Here is a 17,376-nt window from a genome sequence, read left to right on the forward strand (position 1 = left end):
CATTAAAGGGGTAAGTTACATAAAAATCACAATTCTGTAATTTACTCATCCTCTACTTTTTCCAAATCTGTTTGAGTTTCTTCTGCGGAATGCAAATAAAGAGAATACAGGGGCAAAAAACAGCCACTGTATGGTTCAACAGTTTGGACATGGATGAGGTGAGACAAAACAAACAAATAATAGTGGAACAATAACGTTTAGCATTGCCAGTGGTGGATTTAGGCATGGGCAATGTGGGCGATCGCCCAGGGTGGGATTTTTCTGCGGGTGGCAAAAAAAAATGTCCTCTAGTAAAAGCATTGAGATACGATTATTGGCAATCCCAGATTAAAGACATTAGGGGCCATTTACATTTAGCATCTTTTACACGTGCGAGTTTGTTATTCTCAATGTGCAACTGAAACAAAGCTTGTGAAAGCGAACTGATGCATGCATACAGAAAAACATTCCCGCGCACCTTGCACATGCTCTTGTGTGAATCCCGGTTGTTAGCATGCACGCTGATAAAATAAGGTGAGTTGCACATTCTGAATTTACACTCAAATAATATCTGATTGCTGACATTATAAAATGTAAAATCTAAACATGTGCATGTATTGTTCAATAGTGTATTAAGTTTTTCAGTCATTTTAAAAGCTTCTTTACAACTATTTAGTTATTTGTTTGTTTGCTTATTTGGTTATAAATATTGTTTTTATTCTGACAAATGGACTGTAGCCCAAATAAGTTTCAACCTATTACGTATATAAAATTATATAAAAAATTTGGAGAATTTGATGTTTCCCCATTCATTACAAATACAAGACAGAAAGCAGATAAATTATAAAGTGGAAAATGAGGGAGAAATGTATCGATAAGTCATGACTCATATAAGAGTGAGTAGGGGGAAAAAGCTAAAAAAAAAAAAAGACTTTTATTGTGGAATGGTGGTGTGACGTCATAAGGCTGCGTCACTCTCACACTGTGATTCAACTGGAGAAAGGTTTGTTTTAAAGCTTTTACACAGATGTAAACCGACTGATTAAAATTTCAGGTTCATTTAATGCTATTTAATGTTATTTTAACCCTTTAGTACAACAAAGTACTATTTTACTCACTGTAAGGTCTATTGTTTGAATAAGATAGGATAAACTTTATTTGTCCCTGAGAGGAAATTCTTGTTTTGTGCATATAAGTGCTACAACGTTGCTGTAAGCAGACAATAAAATAAATCAAACAAACTAAACAATTAAAAACATACCTGAATAAAGTTTGAAAAAAGCATCAGTAAAGTGTGTAATAAGTGTTTTAGTGAAGGTTAAATTTATTAAATAGCATATTGTCATTCTATTCCAAGTATACATCAATAAAATTTGAAAAATGGAGTACTAGTTTTAATCAGCTGATTTGTGGCTATTGTTTCTTGCTCAGACTTACCTGATTACTTTTTGTTAATGACTCTCATATAAAGAAACTGTTGAAGTGTTGAAGAGAAATGATCTTGTTTTAGTTCAGTGTTTTCTTAATTTTAAACAGGACATTTTTATTGTTTTATTCATTTTAAACAGGATAAAGTGTCCAAACACAGAGAAAAACTGCTGCTGAATTGACTGACCTCCACACTGTTATAAAGATGGCGTTTATTAAAGAGGAGAGTGAAGATGTGAAGATTGAAGAAACATTCACAGTCAAACAGGAAGATCTGCAGGAACAAACAGGTTGATTTTCATTCTCAAAGACCAACTCAGTCATTTGTTCCTCATTCAGATATATTTTAATAATAAGAATACTAAATTAAATCCATCTTGCAGCCCTGAGTGTGCTGCCTAGTTCTCCTAAACGCACACAAGCACTCATTGAAAGAGGAATGAGTTTCTTTCATCACTTGTTCTTGTGTCTTTTGTCATTCATTTCATGTATTATTAGTCTCCCATTTTCTCTACCTTTTTAACCTTCTTTTCTTGTTCTCCTACTGTTTGAAAAGCATACCTGCGCACTGGCACTATATATAAATAAATAAAAACAGTAAATTAAAAAAAAGTTTAACTGACCTGATGATTTTTGACCTACAGTATTCTCATAGTAGATATCTGCTATTACAGTGATAGTGTTGGCTTAGTACTTTCCATTTGCATATGTCACATTGATCACAGTTTCCCTTTTTAAATCAACTTATTTATGGGTTTAAACTTGTTCCTAGTAGCTGTTACTAGTTTTCACAGATAGTATCTGAGTTAGAATTAAATCATTATTATTATAACTAATTACCAGGGCTATTGTGTTTAAACAGGGTATCCGTGGGGTCCTAAAATGTCGTACATTCCTAAATCAAAATTTTAGGCCTTAAAAAGTCCTAAATTTACTGAAATATTGTGTTGTAGGTCTTAAATCTTTTTTTAAACAAGTCTTTATTTTCCTTTTTCATATTTTGCTACCCAATCTGGCCAAAACCCATTACAATCACCAACAATCCATCTCAATAAAACTTTAAACTTTTTTTTATTGAAAAAGGTAATTTTAACTCTATTTATCATAATGGTTTAATTATTTTCCTTACAGTAACATTTGTTTAAACGTGCTCCATGTATTCACTGCTGAGGACTGCAGAGGACTGACCTGGACAGATTATTGTGCATACATTTAGTTTAATATAGTTTTTAAAACGTTTGGTCATTTTTTTATTTTAAAGAAAGTTTATTTTGGATAAAAAGTGTGGATACTAGTAAAGCTTGCTTTTTTACACAACATTTAAAATCTTTTGCTAAGAAATATCCAAAATAATATAATAATTTTTTTATTATAATTTTTTTTTCATAGGACAAATACAAAATCTGGGCCATTTGAAAAGTTCTTAGCCCTTTATGAGTCTAAAAGTTCGTTCAGAATGGTCATTAAAAGTCTTAAATTTAACTTGGTGAAACCTGCAGGAACCCTGGTTTAAAGTATGTCAGAAAACGTGGATGCCCCAATTTTAAACATGCTGAATGAAATTGACACTAAAATACTTGATAATTATAAAGCATTGTACATTATTCTAAACTATATTTATGTTGTGGTATGACGTGAGACAAAACAGACAAATAATAGTGGAACAATAACGTTTAGCATTGCCAGTGGTGGATTTAGGCATGGGCAATGTGGGCGATCGCCCAGGGTGAGATTTTCCTGCGGGCGGCAAAAAAAATGTCCACTAGTAAAAGCATTGAGATACGATTATTGGCAATACCAGATTAAAGACATTAGGGGCCATTTACATTTAGCATCTTTTACACGTGCAAGTTTGTTATTCTCAATGTGCAACCGAAACAAAGCTTGTGAAAGCGAACTGATGCATGCATACAGAAAAACATTCTTTCATAGCACCTTGCATATGTTCTTGTGTGAATCCCGGTTGTTTGCATGCACGCCGATAAAATAAGCGCCGCTCATGCGCCATGAAACCAAATTAACAGCCTTTTGTGCAGAGGTGTCGGCGCAGCGAGTTTTGCAAAGTTTATGTAACATGACGATGGTGTTACTTTCAATAAGCATGGCTATAAAGCAGGAAGGAGGGATAAAGAGTCAGGGAGGTAAGACTTCATAGCATTAATTCTCGCCCATGAGTCGGTCTAAGACAAAAGATAGTTTGGTAACACTTTACAATAACACACTATGAACCATTTATTATGCATAGTGAATTCATTATCTGTTTAGCATTAACTCTAAATTAATAAGCGTTAGTAAACTGTTTATAACTGCACATTTATAAATACACATGCTGTATTCCTGACTTACAACCACATTTATAATGTGCTTAATAATTATACTTTCATACTTTGTTAAGGATTAATTTCCTATTACTAAATAAAGTATGGGGAGCACAATGTTTATGATAAGTGCTCTGTTTATTCTGAGAGCTGATGCTGAGTATTCTTAGTATTAATTGTTAACCCTGGGTCATTCTAACACTGGATCACCAGAATCCTGTGTTATCTGTAATCTCCTTTCACACTGCTCATGTTATACCTGGTGTTCATGAACAGACATTTCACAATCGCAAATCCCGGGTTAACATTGTTATTTGTATGTTTATGTTGTCAATGTCCCTGATTTGGATAAACAGCAGGTCACCTTTTTAGATGGCATTTCCGCATCTTGTCGGGTTAACAGTATCTGCAAATCAGGAGAAATACCAGCATTTTAGAAAGTAGCTATTATTATACCAATACCTAAACCAGGAAAAGATCATTCAAATAATTATTGTCCAACAGCACTTACCAGTTGCCTTTGCAAAACAGTAGAACGAATGATTAATAATTGTTTATTGTGGATTTTAGAAAAAGAACAGAAGATTAATAAATATCAGTGTGGGTTTAGAAGAGGGAAAAGTACTCTTGTCCATCTTATACGATTAGAATCTTTTGTACGAGACTGATTTATAAAAAAAAGAACACAGTAGTGTTTTTTTTTTTTTTTTTTGCTTTTTGATCTGGACAAGATCTATGATACTACCTGGAGCTGGAAATTTGCCTAATTTTATTGCAATTTTTTTATCCAAAAGAGTTTTTCGTGTGCGTATTAAAACTATATTATCTGAATTGCATATACAAGAATCTGGAGTGCCCCAAGGAAGTATACTATTAGTAACACCATTTAGTATTAAAATTAATAACATTGTAAATGCTGTTGGGAATACTATATTTTGTAGTTTTTATGTAGATGATATATGTATTAGTTATAAAGGAAAATATGTATACAGTCGAAAGACAAATTATATATAGTATATAAATTATACTATACAAGTTGTGAACGAGATAAAGCTCCTAGGAATAAGTTTTGACAATAAGTTGTCTTTTATTTATCATATTAAAGTATTATGAAATAGATGTTTTAATGCAATAAATGTCATAAAAATTTTAGCAAAGATCAAATGGGGAGCAGATTGGGCGATACTCTTAAGACTTAGTAGGACACTTATTAGATCAAAAATGGACTATGGGAGTGTAGTTTACGGATTTGCAAGGGTATCATACATAAAGATGCTTAATACAGAACATTATACAGGACTGAGACTTGCTCTTGGAGCATACAGGACTTCTCCAATTCAAAGTGTATTTACGGCAGCAGAAGAAATGTCACTTTACAACAGAAGATTAAAACTGGCTCTCAAATATGCAGTCAAGCTGAAAGCTAATAAAGACAATCCAGCATATTCTACAGTTTTCCACCCTCAATATCAGCATCTCTATGAAGCCAGACCCAGAAACATCAGACCCTTTGGAATTCAAATAAAAACTCACTTGGAGAAGTTGGATATTAATCTATATATTAATAATATCATCTAATATTAGTTGGATATAATAACAACGATACATGTATGTCATATATCACCTAAAAGCCAAATTAAAAAGCCATCTATTATAATGCAATTGTCTCAGTTTAAAAAAAGGGAAATCCACCCAAATGTTGATCAGGAAGAATTTATAAATATCCGATGCAATCTACCAACTTATGTACCAGTGTATACAGATGGTTCAAAATGAGATGGATGAGTATCTGCTGCAGCAGAGATTGGTTCAGAGTGTTTCAGAAAGAGTATTCCTGGACAAAGCTCGATATTCACAGCTGAAGCTTGTGCACTGTTTTTCACGTTTTCATTCGGAAAGTATTTTAAATGTTTTTAAGAAATGTTTGAAAAGGTGCCTTCTGGAGCACTTTTAGAATATTTATCTATAATCAAACTAAAAGATTGTTTATGACTGTTTTTAGTGCTGCTGTTACTTTTTTTTTTATAATGCATGTTTGTTAAGAAACTGATTTGATTTTATGATTATATATTGTATTATGTATTAGTATATGTTTTTGCCATGAATATAGCCAATGACACTATTTACATTGTAAAAGCACTAGATAAATAAAGATGAATTGAATTGAATCTGCTTAAATATTTACACGTTAGTGGACCAAACACAATATGATCTGATTTATTTTACATTTAATGTGCATCAAAATTACAGTGTGTGTAGCCAATGTTTCCAGTGTCTTTTCACTTTTCAGCTTTTAATGGGAGTTTTTAAGACTTAATGAAAACTAATGTTTTATTTATTTATTTCAGACCTAATTGAAGAGAAAGAGGGGAGTAAAGAGGAGGAACATCATGTCAAAATTGAGGAAAAAACTCATTTACAGACTGATGGTATTTTAAAAAGGAGAGACAAGAATCGTTTCACCTGCACTCAGTGTGGAAAGAGTTTGGCAAGCAAAAGCAGTCTTAAGATTCACATGAGTATCCACACTGGTAAGAAATCCTTCACATGCCTTCAGTGTGGGAAGAGTTTCAACCAAATATCAGCCCTTAGTAAACACAAAAAAATCCACACTGGAGAAAAACCATACACATGCACTCAGTGTGGGAAGAGTTTTAGCCAATCATCAAACTTTAATCTACACATGAGGATCCACACTGGAGAGAAACCATTCACATGCACTCAGTGTGGGAAGAGTTTTACCTGCTCATCACACCTTAATCAACACATGAGGATCCACAGTGGAGAGAAACCATTCTCATGCAGTCAGTGTGGGAAGTGTTTTAACTGCTCATCCCACTTTAAGCAACACATGAGGATCCACACTGGAGAGAAGCCATTCACATGCACTCAGTGTGGGAAGAGTTTCAGTCAATCATCAAACTTCAATCTACACATGAGGATCCATACTGGACAGAAACCATTCACATGCACTCAGTGTGGGAAGAGTTTCAGTCAATCATCAGACCTTAATAAACACATGATGAGCCACACTGGAGAGAAACCATTCACATGCACCCAGTGTGGAAACAGTTTTATCCGCTCATCACACCTTAATCAACACATGAGAATCCACACAGGAGAGAAACCATTCACATGCACTCAGTGCGGGAAGAGTTTTAACTGCTCATCACACCTTAATCAACACATGAGAATCCACACTGGTGAAAAATCATTCACATGCACTCAGTGTGGGAAGAGTTTCAGCCAATCATCAAACCTTAATCAACACATGAAGATCCACACTGGAGAGAAACCATTCACATGCACTCAGTGTAGGAAGAGTTTCAGCCAATCATCATCCCTTAATGATCACATGAAGATCCACACTGGAGAAAAACCATTCACATGCACTCAGTGTGGGAAGAGTTTTAACCGCTCATCAAACCTTAATAAACACATGAGGATCCACACTGGGGAGAAACCCTTTACATGCACTCAGTGTGGGAAGAGTTATAGCCGATCATCATCCCTTCATCTACACATGTTGAGCCACACTGGAGAGAAACCATTCACTTGCACTTGAGCCGCGGTCACACTGGACTTTTCTCCCCATAGACTACCATTCATACACACTTGAATGCATCAGACCGGAAACGCAAGTTCATGCATCAAGTTTCACAGTTCACTACGTTGCAAAGTTCAAGCTTGGTGAACTCTGACCTGCAATATCGTATCACTTGACTGTGTGAGACCAATTAAAGATCAAAACATGACCTCTTTTGAAAGAAATTTAAAATATGGACCAATCGCTCCCTTTTTTAATGACTAATCATTTTGTTTAATCCCGCCCCTTTTTGCAGCGCCATACAAAAGAATTTCGCATGCTCAAACTCTAGTGTGACCGCAGCTCTGGTGTGGAATGAGTTTCAGCAACTCCTCAGACCTTAAACATGAAGACCAACACTGGAGAGAAACTATTGCACTCAGTGTGGGAAGAGTTTCAACCGATTAGCAAACCTTAATGAACACATGAAGATCCACACTGGTGTGCAAGATTATATGGTCTTGAGTGTGAATGCCCGTGCACACTGAGATGTTTTTTGCTTATGTTTACCATCAACGTTTAACGTCTTGTAACTATATAAAGGGCGTCAGTGTGATCGTGCACAGCAACGTGCAAAACGCCAGGTGTAAAAGCGTCAATTAAAAAAAACGCCTTATGCTCGTTTTTTTATTTTTTTATTTGACGTGCCGTGTCAAAACCTTCTCTACCAGTTAGGTTGACACTTTTGTTCATGTGCAAGGAGCTGCTGAAGTTACAGTAAACAGCACTTGGAGGCACTCAAGTGCAAAATTGTCAATGTGATATGAACTTGGAGCTGCTTATTGCACTGGTGAACAATAATAATTTCTTCTTCGCTAGAGCTGGCGCTGCTGCTTGAACCATCTTGTTCGAGTCACCAATAACTCTAACAACAAGTGTGTGAACTTTCTATCTTCTTCTGTGTTACAAGCGGATGTCGGAAGCTTAAAGTTGTGTTGCACCATCTAACATCAAAGAGTGTTTTGCATACTCTTCTGCTTGAAGCCAGTGAAAATCGCTTGGGTTTAAATGCTGAAAAATTACTCGTAAAACGCTGACGATAAACGCAAATGAAAAGCGTCCCGGTGTGTATAGGCATTGAGAAGACTTTTATTACAGCTCCAAAATTGTAACCGCACCAGACGATTCACACCGGAGAGACCGTACAAGTGTTCAGACTGTGACAAGAGGTTTAATCAGTTAACACATCTGAAAACACCAGATGATTCACACTTGAGAAAAACCGTACAGATTTGATCAGTGTCTACAGAGTTTCGCTCATTCTGCACATGGACAACATGACATGAATGCAGCAAAACATTTTCTCATGTGCAAAGGATGTTTCATGTCTGAATAATGTTTGGAAAGGCTGAGTGGGGGTATACTGTTTTCCAGGCGAGGTTGTAAATGTGTTGCGCTCCTCGCATTTACCGTAAAGACAATGATGGCGGCTTCATAAACATCTGGCAAACAGCACCTCTGTGGCTTAAAATCTCTTTGCAAGTGATTGTACAGGTGTGGATACATCTGTACTCCACTCTCCAGTTTATTCATGTAGCTAGTGTTGTTTTGGACGATGTTCTCTGTCTAACTCCCTGAATATGAAACAAATCACTGGGAAGACACCACACATCAAAGAGGATAGAGCTCCAGGACAGTTAGTTTAAAGTATACGAGGGCCTCAAGTTTAGAAAGCTTATTCAATTGTCCTGTGTTACAGCTTTTGTTTGTAAAGTTTCTTTAGTTTTAGGTTCAAGATTCTTTCTAGTTTACTACATGTATTTTTTTTTAGTAGAAAACAAACTTTCAATATTTTATGATTTAGGCAGAGCGACATGTATAAAGTTTTACAATATTACTACACTGTGATTCCAAGACTCCAGATGTGGTAAATCCTGATTGGATGCCTGCATTACTCATCAATGGGTATATAAAAGTTGTTGTGCTAGCTAACCCAGGACGCTGTGGCTACTCGGGAGTCCTCATATCAAGACCTGCCATTTCATTGACTCTTTAATACTTCTGCATACAGTGTTTAACTCTACTGCAGCTAAACAAGCTCATAAACCGTCATGTTTAGAGTTGTTTTGAAGCTAACTTGCTGTACTATTTGATCGTTGACATTTCATGTTAATGCGAGTGCAACATATTCACATTTTAAAAGGCTTAAACATATCTGCCTCAGTTTGCATCAATTTTGCCTATGCAAATTCCTCTTCTTTGAACAAAGAACCATAAAACCAGGATTCAAGGAAGTTAGTATCTAATTGGTCAACTTTCCATGGAGGGTGGATCCGAACCCGCCCTATAAAGCTTGTTCAAAGCAACACCCTCGCTCTCTTGAACCATGCTCTCTTAACCAGCAGCTCTCCTAAACCTGCTCTGCAACTCTCTGGAACCATGCTCTCAAAACCGCAACCTCTTCAAACTCTGCAACCTCTTCAACTTGCTCTTCTTTAGAAAGAGCTCCTCTTCAACTCTTCTTCTAAAAAGTGACTCTCTCTTCAACCCAAGTCATAGCAACGACCTAAGAACGAGACCTACGAAGAGAAACCTCCAAGAAAGCAGGCGGAGACCCAGACGGAAAGGGTTAATCGTACAGCTCGGACTTTAACATCTGAGATACCTTCCTTTCTTTATTTTCCATTGAGAGTCTAGTTCAGTTTAGTGCGTCGCAAACCAGTAGACCTCATGACTGGCCCCTTTGCCTTTGGTTTGCTCTTACAAAATCTGAGGTTTTCCTATCATTACATTCTCTCAACCTCTTACTTTACTTTCTTTACCCTTCTCTACACTTGTATGAATGTGTGTTTGTGTTAGGTGTTTGTTTCTGTTAAATTGGTCAATAAAGTTTCATTTTGTATAAAGAAAGGTGCCTGTGTATATTTATGAATCTAATGTCTTAAACTTCGATCTTGTTACCCTGCTCAAACATAAATGGGTTTTTATTTTTGATAGCAACAGCCATAATAAACTCGACTGTCCACTCGAACGATTGCTGGAAGATTTGTTTGTTCGGATCTAAAGAGTCAATTTGTTTAAAGCCCCGTTCAAATGAATCTTCTTCCCGTTAAGCTAATCCACTATATATATATAAGGTATATAAGGTCCTCTCCCTCAGAAAACGGATCACTCGCATGTCACAGGCATATCTGTATTAAGAAACGAAGTGAAAAACAGATAAAATAATGGCAGACATTTAAACAAACTAATTTATGGTATGCCTGAATGACAAACAATTGCGACAAAGGCTAAATTATCTGTGTATATTTACCTTCTTGTCAGGATCAGTCGGAACTCCATTCTGTGTCAAGGACAAGTCCAGCTGATGGTCTTGATAATGGAAATGTGAGCTCTTTTACTACCAGCTTAATTGCACTAGAGAGTCTCAGTAATCATTGAGTAGTACCTATCAACCTATCGAGCTGTTTTCCACACACACCGCAGGACAGTCTGACCTTCCAAAGATGATAAGGCATCTACAATAGGAGTTTGTGTGTGAAAAATGCTCTGAAGTGGGAGCCTGATGATAATTGGGCCGGCAGCCCCACTGTGTAAAGCGCTTTGAGTGCCCAGAAAAGCGCTATATAAATGTAAGGAATTATTATTATTATTATTATTAATTGAGTGCTGGCTCTGGTGGATTATACCACAGCTTCAGATCAGTGCGCAGCCGCTAGTTTGTCCACAGAGCTGATGAAATCCACTTCTGATTCTGAGGTGGTATGGTCCCTATCAGCTTTAAAGGCAGCAAGCAAGGATCTGAGCCAGGAGCACTCTCCATGTCAGCAGTACAGTAAGCCGTGGGACCAGCCACAGATGGAGCAGTAGAAGGGACTAAAAAAGAGGTGGTACTAGCTAATGCAGAAATCGCAGGTGCAAGAGGAGCAGAATTGGTACCAGAGGATGAGGCAGAAACTTTCACATCCTATATAAATAAAAGAAGGATAAATAAATATGCATTACATGATTGCATATCACTTATAAAGAATGCTTATTTAAACTTTCATTGTGTGTAAAAAACAAACTGAATTGGTCACACTATACAATAAGGTTCATTAGTTAATGTTAAGTAATGCATTTACTAACATGAACAAACACTGAACAATACATTTACTACAGTATTTATTCATGTTAATAAACGTTAGTTAATGAAAATACAGTAGTTCATTGTTAGTTCATGTTAACTCATGGTGCATTAACTAATGTTAACAAGCATGGACTTGAATGTTAATAATGCGTTAGTAAATGTTCAAATATGATTAATAAATGCTGTTCAAGTGTTGTTCATGATTAGTTCATGTTAGTAAAGGCATTAACTAATGAACCTTATTGTAAAGTGTTACCACTTAATTTAAGAGTTTCTTACAGCTCCAGCAGCAACAGATGATATCAAGGAGGTGGTTGTAGATACAGGAGAGGGAGCAAGAGACAGAGACAACTTCCTGGAACTGACAAAACAGCCAATCTCAATAACCTGTTCACATATCACCACATTCGCCCTCCTCCAAACACTATCCAGTCCGGCAAGCGCTTTATTACCTTGCAAAATGGCTAGTAACATTAACGTAATCCCAGACATCCCAAGACTCCCGGAAGTTTCACGAGTCTCCCGCCAATGCAAAGAGACTCCTCGATGCCCGCAAACGAATGATAATCTTCCGGAAATCGCACGTCTCCCCCCGTTGCCTAAATTCGATGCACACCTCTCTCCACCGCATCCCTTTCAGCTCTTCAGGTACGTTTCGCACAACTCACCCCTGCCCCTCAGGTACATCGCACGCACATGCCTCCACTGCTCTTCAGATTCGTCACACACACACACGCCCCCACCACTCTTCAGATACATCGCGCATCATCACCACCACCAAGAGAGTGGTGGAAAATAACAATAACATCTGCTAAGACAGTAAGCTATTTTAGCGGTAATATTTGAGCATACCATTTCATTTACACTGACATCATGGAATCAGTAACTGGAACTGGAACAGCACTCAGACAGGCAATTCCTACAGATTCGAACAGGGCAAAACAAATAACCGAGGCGATCGGTTCATTTATAGCTGTGCATATGAGGGATCTTAATCGGTAGTGGAAATTTCTGGTTTTAAGAAAATGTTAAATGTAATAGAACCCCGTTACATTATTCCTTCATAAGCCCATTTCAGTCAGATAATTCCTGCTTTCAGATCCACTAAAATGGCAGGTGACGGTCAAATCAACCAGATCTGTGCTGTCAGAAGATAAGGTGGACACATATCTTTCTGAAAAGAAAAAAATACTTAAAATTGATTGAAACTGAGTTCCTTATAAAAACTAAATCTTTCTTTTCTTTTAATTTGTTTAACTACTACAATAGTATATTAATATTTTATTGGCAGCTTTTTGGTTTTGAGTATAAAGAAGGATTTGTTTTATTTGCTGCTAAGTAGAAAACCCGGAAGTATAGCTGTATCACTGTTTAAAGTAAAGGAAATAAAAACAAGATCATACATTAATGATGTTAGTTTTAATACATAAAAAATTTAAATCAGAGAAATCCTATGGCTTTTTTTTTTTTCCGTTATCGAAAACTACCGAACCGTGACACCACTGTGTCGTATCGAACCGAACCGTGATTTTTGTGAACCGTTACACCCCTAATTAACCTGGATTCGAAGCAGGGTTACTGCGACCACAACACAAAGTACTAACCACTATACGATCACAGCGAGCTACAGGAAAGCCACTAGACTGTCACTCTCTGTCATATGTCTTTAAAAATGGAAGGCCCCCAGTGCAGTAAGACAGCATGCGCTGCCGTTTTATTTTTGTTGCTTTTCCCTTCCAGCACTGCCCTTTTCCCCAAGAAATAATGGAGTTGCAAACTAAGTCCTGCACACTGCCTGGACGTAGTCATGCTGGCATCAAAGGTCCCGTTGCTCATATCGAATCCCTAGTCTTCCACACTTTAGGAAACGTAAGCATTCAGGACATGCCATTAGCACAGCCTGCACTGAAATTCCCTTTTCCCAAGAAACAATGTAGTTGCATACAATCATGGAAGGTTGCAAAGTAAGTCCTGCACACTGCCTGGACGTGGTCAGCAGGATTCGAACCTGCGCGGGGAGACCCCAATGGATTTCGAGTCCATCGGCTTAACCACTCGGCCACAACTACAAGACTGACTGTACAGCCATGTCCTCATGCCTAGTACACGTGTTGTGCATCCAGATGAAACTTTCGGCAAGCGATAGCTCAAAGGCACAAGCTGTGGCTCCACAAAAAGAGTCTTGCACGCCCGAACAGGGACTTGAACCCTGGACCCCCAGATTAAAAGTCTGATGCTCTAGCGACTGAGCTATACGTGCTTCATGACAAGGCTTCTCAAGTAGGCAATGTTTAGCTTTTGTGGTCGGCGCAGACCTTTACGGTAGACAAAAGTTTACCGTGAGGTTGGGTTTATGCTTATGGTTGGTGTAGATGTTGCTAAAACACAACAGTTTACTGTGAGGTTGGGTTTATGGTTGTTGTAGGTGCAGACATCGGTACAACACAATAGTTTGGACTCCATGTCATGTAGGAGACATTAAATAGATCAATGACAACGGCAGAAGGTCTTTTTGTTGTTGTGGCAATGAATAGAGACTTAACAATTGAAAAGATCCCTTCCATGCCTTAGAAGCCTAACTTGATCAATGCTTATCTTCACAGCATGCTGGCATCAAAGGTCCCATTGCTCATATCGAATCCCTAGTCTTCCACACTTTAGGAAAGGTAAACATTCAGGATGTGCCATTAGCACAGCCTGCACTACAAGGAGGCTGGAGATTACGGATGGCAACACAGAGTGCAACGCCAATGTCACCTTGAAAAACCTGCTGTAACCTGGATTTAAACCAGGGTTGCTTCAGCCATGATACAGAGTACTAACCACTATACGATCTCAGCGAGCTACGGGAAAGCCACTAGACTGTCACTCTCTGTCATATGTCTTTAAAAATGAAAGGCCCTCAGGGCAGTTATATAGCATGCGCTACCGTTTTATTTTTGTTGCTTTTCCCTTCCAGCACTGCCCTTTTCCCCAAGAAACAATAGAGTTGCAAACAATCATGGAAGGTTGCAAACTAAGTCCTGCGCACTGCCTGAACGTAGTCGGCAGGATTCAAACCTGCGTGGGGAAACCCCAATGGATTTCAAGTCCATCGCCTTAACCACTCGGCCACGACTACAAGACTGCCTGCAAATCCATGTCCTCATGTCTAGTACACGTGTTGTGCATCCAGATGAATCTTTCGGCAAGCGATTGCTCAACCGCACAAGCTGTGGCTCCACAAAAAGAGTCTTGCATGCCTGAATAGGGACTTGAACCCTGGACCCTCAGATTAAAAGTCTGATGCTCTACCGACTGAGGTATCCGGGCTCCTTGGCAAGGCTTTTTAAGTAGGCAAGGTTTAGGGTTGTGGTCGGCGCAGACCTTTACGGTACACAAAAGTTTACCGTGAGGTTGGTTTTATGGTTGTTGTAGGTGTAGACATCAGTACAACACAATAGTTTGGACTCCATGTCATGTAGGAGACATTAAATAGTTCAATGATAACTGCAGAAGGTCTTTCTGTTGTTGTGGCATAGAATGGACACTCAACAATTGAAAAGATTCCTTCCATGCCTTAGAAGCCTGACTTGATCAATGTTTATCTTCACACCATGCTGGCATCAAAGGTCCCGTTGCTCATATCGAATCCCTAGTCTTCCACACTTTAGGAAAGGTAAACATTCAGGATGTGCCATTAGCACAGCCTGCACTACAAGGAGGCTGGAGATTACGGATGGCAACACAGAGTGCAACGCCAATGTCACCTTGAAAAACCTGCTGTAACCTGGATTTAAACCAGGGTTGCTTCAGCCATGATACAGAGTACTAACCACTATACGATCTCAGCGAGCTACGGGAAAGCCACTAGACTGTCACTCTCTGTCATATGTCTTTAAAAATGAAAGGCCCTCAGGGCAGTTATATAGCATGCGCTACCGTTTTATTTTTGTTGCTTTTCCCTTCCAGCACTGCCCTTTTCCCCAAGAAACAATAGAGTTGCGAACAATCATGGAAGGTTGCAAACTAAGTCCTGCGCACTGCCTGAACGTAGTCAGCAGGATTCGAACCTGCGTGGGGAAACCCCAATGGATTTCGAGTCCATCGCCTTAACCACTCAGCCACGACTACAAGACTGCCTGCAAATCCATGTCCTCATGCCTAGTACACGTGTTGTGCATCCAGATGAATCTTTCGGCAAGCGATTGCTCAACGGCACAAGCTGTGGCTCCACAAAAAGAGTCTTGCATGCCTGAATAGGGACTTGAACCCTGGACCCTCAGATTATAAGTCTGATGCTCTACCGACTGAGGTATCCGGGCTCCTTGGCAAGGCTTTTTAAGTAGGCAAGGTTTAGGGTTGTGGTCGGCGCAGACCTTTACGGTACACAAAAGTTTATCGTGAGGTTGGTTTTATGGTTGTTGTAGGTGTAGACATCAGTACAACACAATAGTTTGGACTCCATGTCATGTAGGAGACATTAAATAGTTCAATGATAACTGCAGAAGGTCTTTCTGTTGTTGTGGCATAGAATGGACACTCAACAATTGAAAAGATTCCTTCCATGCCTTAGAAGCCTGACTTGATCAATGTTTATCTTCACACCATGCTGGCATCAAAGGTCCCGTTGCTCATATCGAATCCCTTGTCTTCCACACTTTAGGAAACGTAAACATTCAGGATGTGCCATTAGCACAGCCTGCACTAAAAGGAAGCTGGAGATTAAGGATGGCAACACAGAGTGCAACGTCAATGTCACCTTGAAAAACCTGCCATGACCGGAATTCAAACCAGGGTTGCTGAGGCCACAACACAGAGTACTAACCACTATACAATCACAGCGAGCTATGGGACAGCCATTGCAGTCCTTGTTTGGTATGTTCCTCCATGTGATATGGTCCTTCCTGTTCAGTGAGCACACACTGTTGTTTTTCTTCTCCTACCAGCACAACACTTTTCCCCAGAAACACTGGAAATGCAAACAGTTGATGACTGTTGCAATTTTAAAAAGTAACAGGATGTGGGTATAGTCTGCAGGACTTGCACCTGCAGGGGTAGACCCCAATGGATATCAAGTCAATCGCCTTAACCACTCAGCCACGACTACAAGACAGCCTGTACTCCCATGTCCTCATGCCTAGTACACGTGTTGTGCATCTAGATAAAACTTTCAGCAAGCGATAGCTCAAAGGCAAAAGCTGTGGCTCCACAAAGAGTCTTGCATGCCCGAACAGGGACTTGAACCCTGGACCCTCTACCGATTCCACTAAAGCTGGGAAACGATAGTCTGTTTTGGAAGGGGAAGAAAAAAATATGAAAAAAAGAAGAAAATTTGAGAAATTCAGAAAGAAAGAAGTGAAATTAAGGTTTTATTTTGGCATTTCTGCCCACCAGAAACTACTCAATGCATATATAACAGTACTAGTTCAAGAAATATGTCCATAAATAATACTTTGGGTAGATCACAAGGTTGAAGGTTCAATTCCCGACTGGAGCAGATATCTCCAACCAGGTTTAGTAATGGGTCGATCATGAACAAGTCCTCTATCGGGTCTGAGTCACTCGTTCCTCACGGGCCAATTATATGCGTTTAGAGCTGGAAAAAAGAATTGAACCGCTCATCTCTCGAGTTCTCCGATTTGAGTCATTCTGTCGCGTAAATAACAAATGACTCAAGACTTGAAAGGTGAACTAATTATGATGGCTTCTATTGGCTCAGACTGTGTACATTAGTTAAGATTATATGTGACTGCCAGTGTAACATGAACGAACCACTGACATTAGAAGACATGAAGAGTTGAGCTGAGCAAAGAGACAAAAATGCTTTCATTGACAAAAGAGCAGGGAAACATTGAACTATTATTTTCTCTTTCTTATAGTATTCTATGTATGACTTATGTGTCATGCAATCAACCTTTTGAGCTAGTTGTAGATGTGTTTGGAAGCAATTCGTAAAATTTTAATAACATTTTGGCAAATTGAACCAAATGAATGAAATGACTAGAAAAAAGACT

General features: G+C 38.6%; 2 protein-coding genes and 4 non-coding genes across 7 annotated transcripts in view; 1 reads left to right on the forward strand and 5 right to left on the reverse strand.

Moving 5' to 3' along the window:
* The window catches only part of LOC137491295 (uncharacterized), a 331,835-nt gene that overhangs the window by 128,131 nt on the left and 186,328 nt on the right, over positions 1 to 17,376 (reverse strand). The gene's annotated exons all lie outside the window — the stretch shown is intronic.
* Positions 929 to 10,161, forward strand: LOC103910825 (uncharacterized). Of its 2 annotated transcripts, none has more exons than XM_073948576.1 (3): positions 929 to 982; positions 1,516 to 1,697; positions 6,074 to 10,161. In XM_073948576.1, the coding sequence occupies exons 2-3, from the start codon at positions 1,613 to 1,615 to the stop codon at positions 7,288 to 7,290; spliced, it is 1,302 nt and encodes a 433-aa protein (XP_073804677.1). In that variant the 5' UTR covers positions 929 to 982; positions 1,516 to 1,612; the 3' UTR covers positions 7,291 to 10,161. The 2 variants fall into 2 exon arrangements, with proteins under 2 accessions (XP_073804677.1, XP_017211180.1); XM_017355691.4 differs by having other exon boundaries at positions 1,548 to 1,697.
* On the reverse strand, positions 13,368 to 13,449 carry trnas-cga (transfer RNA serine (anticodon CGA)). Its single transcript has one exon. It is a non-coding gene; the product is annotated as a tRNA-Ser (tRNA).
* Positions 14,420 to 14,501, reverse strand: trnas-uga (transfer RNA serine (anticodon UGA)). Its single transcript has one exon. It is a non-coding gene; the product is annotated as a tRNA-Ser (tRNA).
* Positions 15,412 to 15,493, reverse strand: trnas-cga (transfer RNA serine (anticodon CGA)). Its single transcript has one exon. It is a non-coding gene; the product is annotated as a tRNA-Ser (tRNA).
* On the reverse strand, positions 15,612 to 15,684 carry trnai-uau (transfer RNA isoleucine (anticodon UAU)). The gene has a single exon. It is a non-coding gene; the product is annotated as a tRNA-Ile (tRNA).

Source organism: Danio rerio, chromosome 4 (genome assembly GCF_049306965.1).
Source record: "Danio rerio strain Tuebingen ecotype United States chromosome 4, GRCz12tu, whole genome shotgun sequence".
In the NCBI taxonomy this organism is placed as follows: domain Eukaryota; kingdom Metazoa; phylum Chordata; class Actinopteri; order Cypriniformes; family Danionidae; genus Danio; species Danio rerio.